This window comes from Pelodiscus sinensis, chromosome 27 (assembly GCF_049634645.1).
Source record: "Pelodiscus sinensis isolate JC-2024 chromosome 27, ASM4963464v1, whole genome shotgun sequence".
In the NCBI taxonomy this organism is placed as follows: Eukaryota; Metazoa; Chordata; order Testudines; family Trionychidae; genus Pelodiscus; species Pelodiscus sinensis.
In genome coordinates, this window is record NC_134737.1 from 1671403 (window position 1) to 1680319 (window position 8917).

Here is an 8917-nt window from a genome sequence, read left to right on the forward strand (position 1 = left end):
CATTCATATGTTGTCCTTTCTGCTCCATCAGGGAAACTCAACGACATGTACGGTGACTATAAATACACCTACTGGTCGTGTGGCGTCATCCTGATCTTCTCTGGGATCTACCTGTTTGTGGGAATGGGCATCAACTACCAGCTTCTGGCAAAAGAACAGAAAGCGGAGGAGAAGCGGACAAAGGAAGGGAAAGAGGAGGAAACCAACATCGATGAGGTGGAGAAACACAAAGAGGCCGAGAAACAGAAAGAGGCAAACAATGATGTGGCCAGCATGCCGCCGAAGAGCACAGAGGATGGTACGCAAGAGGAGGAGAGTCGCATGTGAGGGACTGATTTCTAATCCTGGAGGTTGGAGGAAGTGTTGCCACTAAAAGGGTGTCTGGGGAAAACGCTGTGCTGGTAGTGAGCAGTCATCAGAAGTGTATAAACCAGGTGTTCATTTTTAACAAAGCTCTCCCTTGTTTTTTCATCTGGGTTCAGCAGAGGTAACCGTGAAATATTTCAGATCCTCTTATGTCGATGGGAAACTTTTTTTTTTTTTTAATCTTCTGGCTTTTTTAACAGTACCCAGAATGTATTAATAGGTGCCTTAAAGTTTCCTCCTCTAGACTATTCTGGAAGAGCCTTAATGCCGCTCTGTGAACCATGTTTTAGTTAGTTGTGATCTGCTTGGGGTGTGTCTGTTTTTAAAGCCATAAAAAAGGATACTGGATATTTTGAGGCTCAGCTGGCTTCAGTGCTGAATCTAAAATGAATACTGCTTCACATACTTCTTAACTGCCAGGCTTAGTGGAAGTTGGGATATTTTTGGGGTGGGCTAGTGGGAGGGGTGGTCTGGATAAAACAAGACAAAATCCAAACTCCTCCGGATGCCAGACACTACCTGCCTCTATTGGTAGGCTTTTCTAGCACCTCTTGAAAACCTTTTTAGTTACTGTCGTTTTTTTTAAACCTCCCCTTTTAGCTAAATATTTCATGGAACGCTTGGGTTGGAATTGATGACTCAAATTAATGGAGGGCTCTTTTTATCACTGTCTTCACAGCCACCTTTGTAGGGGTTGAGCCTCATTTTAGGATCATCCCATTTCAATAAACAACACTTGCAGATGCAGGAAGAATTCAGGTTTAGACTATCCCACTTTTCCTAGGCAAAGAACTTCCAACCTCTCTTGGTGGCGCCTCTCCTGGAAGTAACACTATGAAACCAAATGGGTACACGTGCCGAAGGCTGGGTAGTGTAGTTAGGAACCAGCTTTAGCTGGGATGGAAGGAATCTAAGCTGGCAGGTGTCTGGTCTGTGCATCGGTCTTTCCCATCCTACTGCAGAGATGGGCTTGGAAATTGGAAACGTGCTGCTGCTCCTTCATTTAGGGAATCTGGGTCTCTCCCAGTGTGGCCAGTATGGCTACGTCTCTTCCTCCTCCCCCAGCCCTGAGCCTGTCCTGAAGCCTCCATTAGCCCGTGCACCCTGCAGGTGAAATGGAGCCATGGCGCTGTGTTCCAAACGAGACGTGGCAAATGGCGCTCTTGCTCCTTTGGAGCGCCCCGGCAGAAGTCCCGTGCGCATCAGTGGGGGTGGGGCTGGCTTTTAGCGAGGAGGTGTCAGGGCTGTTACATTCTCAGTGCCTCCCCCGTGGTGTTCAGAGCGTGGCTGCTTCCCTTACTGGGGTGCAGATGCTCTTGGGCACATGGCTCGGAGGCCTAAGACTTTTCACACTAAATGGGACCAGATGCTCTCATATGCTCATGCTGTAAGACAGCAAAAGCTAGGTAGCTGTCCCTTCCAAAGTACCCTCTTTTCCTTACTCTTCCAGAGAGGGTGGAAAGCAATTTCTAACTGCTCCGATCAAAGACATCCAAGGGGGGAGGGGAGGGGAGGGTCGTCTGTTGGACATATTTATTTTTTAGTGCTGGTAAATATCGCAGCTTGTGTGAAGAGGGTTAAGCAAATGGCCTGTGAGCGAAGAGGCTCCGGGTGCTTGTATCCTAGTGAATGTTAAACAGAAATCCTGTAAGAGGCTGAGGTTTGGGGGGGGGGGGGAGTTTTCTAATAAACTTTTTTATAATTCACCCACTCCATGTTGATTTTTTTTCTTTTCCCAGTCACATATGTTGGCAGAATGTTTCATAGCCATATTCCAGAAACGTGCCCGTTGGCATGGATGTGGTAGGGTTTTGGGGGGAGATGCGTGTGGACTATTTGAAGTTACCAATTTTTCAGGCTGGTCGGTACTAAAGCAATTCACCTAATCCGTGAGCGCGGGAAGCCTGTGGCAAGAGATGAAGCAACAGAAAAACAGAACTTCAGTCCTTCCGTTTGAAGGCCGAAGACGTGTTCTTGTTTGTCGTGGGGTCGGTACAGTAAGCGACCTGTACGTCTTGTTCAAATCTCTTTTAAAATAAACTGTGTGTGAGACAAGACTTCTTAATTTCACAAAAAAGCATGTTTAGGGATCCTCTGAGCAGCATTTCTTGTGAGATTAAGTCAAAGAAAATGAAAGGCTTGCGTGTCTGGAGACTACTCTGCACCCTGAGCCGAACGCTGTCTAAAACGTAGCTCCACAAAGCTCAGTGGAGAGTGAAAACACTAACGGAATGTTCCATTCCAGACCCTGGCTGCTGTCGCTCCAAAGAAGGCTAAGTGCATTCACTCGCTTTAGACTTAAAAAAAAAAAAAAAGGTCTGCTCAGCCGCCCAAAAAGGCTCTTTGTCTGTGGGGTGCTTGTAGCCCCAGTCAGTCAATCGGGGTGCCACACGCTGCCTTACTTGGTTTGGGAGAGGAGTTTTAGAAGCTGTTCATGCTGTCTTGGTTTAAAAATAAATTGTTTTAAGGAAATTTAGATATTTAGGATTTTTTTCTTAACAAAAGCCCTGAAAGTTACATCAGACAGCTAAAGGATGGGGAGGGAGGTTGATTAAATGAAACCCCACCTGGTTCCTTCATCTGTCCTGGGAAATCTTCCATAGTTGTTACAGCTTATCGCTTCTTTCTTCAGTATCAAAACTGACCAGGTCAAAACTAGGAGGACAGTGCAGAAGCTATAACTGCTGAAGAACTGAGTTTGCACAACATAAGACGCCAGACAAACAGTAGTGGGGGTAGTTAGTACGGATCTAGGGCTAGTAGGAATAAAGTTGAAACTAATTTCTGGAGACTTTTTATATGTATACAACATACTGCAAGCGGCCTTTGCTCTGTCACTTGGAGCCCTGGACAGTATTATACAACAAACTGTGATGTCTCTGGCCTGTTTGCTTGGCTGCATACGTAGCAAGTGGTGTGTTAATTGCAGTCTATTGTAAACCTCTAAACGGAGCAGGTCAAGGTGTCTTCATACTCTAGAGTAACTCTATAAAGCCAATAGAGTATTTTGTATCAACAGATTTTATTGTACTGTACTGAGGTGTGACTTTGTAAAACCAAGTTATTGTACGTTTATAAATTCCGTATGTCTGTCAGAGTTCACATGGCAATAAACTAACCTTAAATTGCTGCTGGGGTGGTTGTGCTGTTGTGTCATCAAGGAGACAAATGACCCCCTGCTAAGGATGCTTGCCCTGGAGTTTACCACGCAATGGGATTCTTGCCTGGTGCATTGGGAACACTATAAAAATGTCACCAGGGCGGTACCAGCGGGCCCAGCTGGGGACAGAACCTCCTCTCCAGGGCTTAGTCTTCCCGTGAGGGCCGAGTTGTCCGGGGAGATGGGGAATTGCCTGCCCTGGCCCCTTCAGTCACCTTGTGGGAAGGGCGATGTGAACACCGTGAAACTGGACAAAGCCGCCCTACGGTGACTGCTCATGGTTGTTACCCCTGACTGGTGCTGTGGCTTGTGTGCTCTTTTCCTGGAGCGTCAGGCCTGTGAAATGGCTGTGTCCTCTGGCATTAGCACCCACAGCCCTGTGAGAGCCTCTTACGTTAGATCTGCACTGCCACAAAGCTGGGGAGAGGAGGGGAGGGGATATTTGAATAGCACATTGATGGAGGCGACTGTCCCTGCTGCTTTTGGCATGAGGTGAGCTCCGCTCTGCCCCCCTGCACGAGGTGCAGCTGGCCTCTGCCTGCCTGGTCGTCAGACTCCCACCGCTCAGCGGGGTAGGGGCTGGCTTGGGGAGAACACCCTCCTCCCGGCAGTGAAAACTGCCGGTTCTTCCGAAGGGCCTCCGGGCAGAGGAGGGGGAGCGCCTGACTAACACACGGTTCAGCTGTAACGTTGGGCACTCTAATACCTGGCCAGAGATGAGGCTGTGGGGCTGCCCGGTGGGGTAGGGTCAGGCTGTTACACCCCCTGCTCTCGTGATCCTGGGCAGGAAAACGCCCAGAGCGAAGGAACAGGTGCAAGGGTCCAGCCAGGCCGAGCCTTTGCGCACACGCTTGGCTCTGTGCACGGCCGTGGTCCCGCCCAAGCCCGTAGGGCTACCCCTGAAGGGCTGTGTGGCATGGAAGCTGCAGCTGGAGAGGGAATGGGCCTATGCATATTAGGCACGGAAATAACCATTAACCAGTTAGACGGAGACCAATCACAGTGGACGGGCTGGTGCCAGCAGCCAGAGCCAGGTTCCTGCCTGCCCTCCCAGGCTGCCGGCGTGGCCAGGGTCCTGCCTGACCCGTCCAGTGTTCCTTCTAAGCGTGCCCACCCGTATCTAGAATTTGTGCACCACCAGGAGAAACCAGCCCGAGCTGCGGGGGGCAGCCATGGACTCTCCTGAAAGGCTGTGCAGGGAACACTGGTGGGTCCTGTTAGCCCACCTACCCGGGCTCTTCCCGCAGGTCTGGGGCTACTGGGGCTGGGCGCCTGAGGCAGGTGCGGCCCCTGCTGGCTCCCCCACGCAGCTGGCCGGGGTCAGCCAGGGCTGCTCTGGCCTGGTGTGGTTGGCTGTCCAGCCGGTTACCTGGCGAGCATTCTGGCAGGCCTACTGCAAGGGGGTAACCCTTCCCGTTGCGAGTGCACGGAGCCGCCAGCAGCTTGGTCTCATTCGCAAAGGGGTGAGGCCCTTAGTCTAGCAACTCGCAAGGGGAAGGAGTCTGCTAGTGGGCTCCCCAGTCTAGCAGAGGAGCCTGCCCCCAGGGCTGGAATTAAGGTGGTTAACCCTTGGAACAACTTGCCGCTCCACCGCAGACCACTTCCTAACCCAGACCAGCCGGTAGCCCAACAGCTTGGCCCTTGGGAACAGCTTTGGGGAAGTGCCATGTGCCAGATGGGGTCAGTGTTCTTCATTGCGAGCCCGGGGTGGCTCTGGCACCTGCAAGGCTGGAAGTCGCCTGTGTCCGTCCCTGCAGCCGTGCTGCTCGAACCGCCGCAATGGACTGGTGGCTCCGGGAGGCAGGAGCAAGTAACCCTCGAGCCTAGGCCATCCCTGACCAGTTTGTGCTGCCTGTTCTGAACCCCTCCAGTGCCGGGGCTTTCTGCCCTGCTGCTATACTGCCCGGAGAGAGTTGTCCCCGAGCTGTTACCTAACCTCCCCTCCCTTGTTGCACGTTAGGCCTAGCACCGCTTGCCCCGTATTTATGGGGCGTGGAGAACAATTGAATCCTGTCCTCTTCGTAAGGTGCCTCCACATAGCTGAAGACTCGCCAGGTTCCCCCGTGTCTTCCTGAGGCTAAACATGCCCCGGGCTCACCCTCTCCTTGCAGGTCATTTTTTATCATGGTTGTCGCTCTCCTCTGGACTCTCCCGTTTATCCAGCCTTCCCCTTCAACCTGGCTCTAGAGTTGGGCCTGGGAAGCTGGCCGAGGCCTCCCCAGTGTCGAGTCGAGCAGTCCGATGGCCTCCCACGTCTTGCCTACGACGCTGCTGTGAGTACACCCCCTTCTGCACCAGCCTCGCAATGCTGCCCCCCATTCAATCTGCGCCCCACTGTAACCAGCTCCTTTCAGCGGTACTGCCGCCGGGGCAGGATCCCGCTGTGGAGGTGCGCACTTGAGTTCTGCCTGCCTCAGGCTAGGTCCGCGCTAGGGACAAGTTTGAATTAAGATATGCAACGCCAGCTACATCGCTGGAGTCCCAGTATCTTAACGCGAACTCGCACATGCTGCTGGCGGCTTCCCTTCCTCCTCTTCTGTTCAATGGGCAGGTCTTTGCTAGACCCGCTAATTCGAAACCCAGGTGATGGGCTGCGGCAGCTTCGACAGGAGTGCAGCTGTGGCCACGGCGAGTGCCTGGTAGTTGTCCTGGGTGAGGCACGCCGTGCTGAACTCAGGCCAGGTCTCCGATTTGTCACGACTCTGTGTGCACGGTCACACAACCAGTATGGGCAGGCACCTGTCATGGGGGCAAAACCAGCTACAAAATTAAGCTTTTGTCGAACCCTACGCTAGCAAATCTTCACTATGCCCCAGGCTCAGGAGCTGCCCAGAGAGCGCTGCCAGCTCTTTAGAGCAAGCAAGCCGCTGCTGCCAACTGGAGGCAAGCGTGGGGAATTACTCACTAGCCAGAGGCATCCAGCCCCCACTGGGGGTGCTCTTCTCCCTCTGGATCGGCAGCCCTTCCAGGGGGTAGAGATTTCCGCTCCATGCTTGGCCAGGTTTCCCCCGCCGCCTCCCCCTTTCGGTAGCAAACAAACAAAAATTCCCTTCATAGCAGGCACAATTGAGGAAATAGCTGGAAATTAACTCCCGCGTCATTTGTTTTCCCTGTCCTCTTCCAGGCTGTCTGCCAGGAGAGCTTTCACAAGGGCTCTGTGCATGGCAGCGCGAGGGGCTCTTAGGCAACCGCCCGCGAGCCAGCACTGTCTGGGGGCGAAGTCAGGACACACCACTGGGAACAATGGCCCAGCAGCGTAACCAGGCCAGGGGGAGGTTGAATGGCGATGCGCCTGGGGACAGCTGAGCTGCCGGGACTGCGTTCCTCGCTGCAGGCTGAGCCTTACGCTGTAACGTGATTCGTGTTCATAAGCTTAGCGCGGGCGAAAGGCAGGAGGGGAACAGGCGGGGGGAGTCAAACGTGCACGTCCCATGCTGCTCCTTCCTGCAGGTGTCAGCTCTGGTCCACAGGGCCGCACCTTGGCCTGCGGGGAGTCTAGTCACTGGCACGTTCAGGATTCAGGCCGTCACCACACAGGGAAGCTGCCCGTCTCTGGCTGAAGGTCATTGCACCGCGTGCTCTCGGGTGCAGCAGGCCCGTCTCCACGTGCAGAAAGGGCCCTTTTTAAAACGACCCACGAGAAGGCCCCGAGTACAGCGGAGCAGTGAGTTGCAAGGATGTGTGTCTCAAGTAAGGAATGGCAATGCTTGCCCAGGGTGGCGAGATGGAGCCTGGGCTGACACACATTGTGTGTGCAAGAGACACTGTCAGGTTTCTCCCGGCTAGCTGATAACTGCCCGGTCTGGGGAAATGGATAAACAGGCCCGAAAGCCACCTCCCTATCAGCTGTGCACGGGAAAGCACCGAATCCGAATTCCCCAGGTGAGTTCTCACCAGAGCCCTGGACAGCAAAAGGACCTCTGGCTGCCGGGGACTGCGAGTGTGGCTGGGGTATGCTCCTTCTTTCCGCACTCACATACTGGGGCCGCTGCAGCCAGGGTTCCCACAGGTGGACTCACGCCAGTGGCTAAGGCAGCTGAGTCGAAAGGAACCTTCCCCGTGCGTTAACCCTGAATGCTTTCGGTTTTACAAGCAACAGTTTGGCTTGGCACTGCCGGATTTGCGACCCGATGTTTTATTTCTGTAGTAAAATGCACTGGAAAGGCAGAGCTGCTCTGTAAAACCAATGGCTCTGCAGCTGGCTGTGCCTGCCAGAAGCCGCGGGCTCTCCCACCCTGCCTGCAGGAATTGCAGGTGCTCCACAGGTGGCTTCCTTCCGATAGCTCTTACTCCGGGACACCTGGCAACAGGGGCAGGCACGTGGCCTTGCTCCAGTTCTGCCCTGCCCTTGGGTCACTCTTCTCCTCCTTCCTATCTGAAGTGTACCGCCATTGGTATGGGCAAAGCACTTCTCCGCTGTGAGTGCTGGGCGAGGCTGGGACGGTGAATCTGCAGGGCTGCGCGAGTCAGGAGAGGCGACAGCTGCTTCTCTGCTCGCTGCTGCGAAGCCCAGCCCAGAGCAGGCGCGCGTTAGGGGTGGGGGAGGCACAGAAAGGCAGCAGGAATGCTAAGGAGCCTGCAAAGGAACTGAAAAATAAGGACTGCTGCCTTGGAGGGGACCCGGTAAAAGTGCGAGGTCTAGAGCCGGCTGACCAGTGGCTTCTGTTCCTCGTGTCCCTCGGCACAAGGGACAGTCACGGCAACTGGAAGGGCCAAATTCAGATCTGCCCAAAGGGAACACTTGCCCAAGATGCATGACGAGCCTGCAGAACTCACTGCCACAGGCTGGCACCGAGGCCAAGGACGTTGCAAGCTTGGTGGAGAGGCTGGCCATGGGTGGGTGGCTGGACTGTCCAGAGACGGAGGAGGGAACGCTCAAGACACCGGAGAAGAGAGACAAACCAGGGTTTCACCCGCTCACTCCCCGTCGCAGACAGAGGGTAACGTTATGCGGGTCGATCATCCCACACAGCCCAGTGCAGGGGTCTCTTCCTGAAGCGGCTGTTGCCTTTGTCAGAGCCCGGTTACTGGGCTACCTGGCCCCTGAGACTGATCCAGTCTGGCCGCCCCAGCTCTGGGTGCCTTCTCGGCCTCTCTTGTGAACGCAGGAGAGCTGCTCTCCTGCCCTGCCTGCAGCACTGGTGCCCACACCCCGGGCCGTCCCAGCAAGGACGGGGGCAGGCTGCAGGTGGCCAGGCCTGCGCTCCTGCCACTGTCCCCAGAGCGTGTCCGCACAGCATTGTTCAGCCTGCTACCTTCCCTGCCACGCTGCAATCCCTGGGCCAGGCCGAGGGCTCCGGGTGGCAGAGCTCCGTCATGTGCTGGGCTGCTGGAGGGGAGCCGCGTACCCAGCCCCGAGGTCGTGGCCACTTGCTCCCATTCACCAGGGGG

At 54.6% G+C, this 8917-nt stretch overlaps 1 protein-coding gene across 3 annotated transcripts in view; it reads left to right on the plus strand.

Annotated features, from left to right (window-relative positions):
• SLC16A1 (solute carrier family 16 member 1) overlaps positions 1-3495 on the plus strand; it is a 30794-nt gene extending 27299 nt beyond the window's left edge. For all 3 annotated transcript variants that reach the window (XM_075910532.1, XM_006118782.2, XM_075910533.1), the window contains exon 5: positions 32-3495. In XM_075910532.1, coding sequence (XP_075766647.1) covers positions 32-327 — 296 coding nt within the window. In that variant the 3' untranslated portion in view covers positions 328-3495. The remainder of the gene's footprint in view (positions 1-31) is intronic.
• The last annotated feature ends 5422 nt before the right edge of the window (positions 3496-8917 follow it).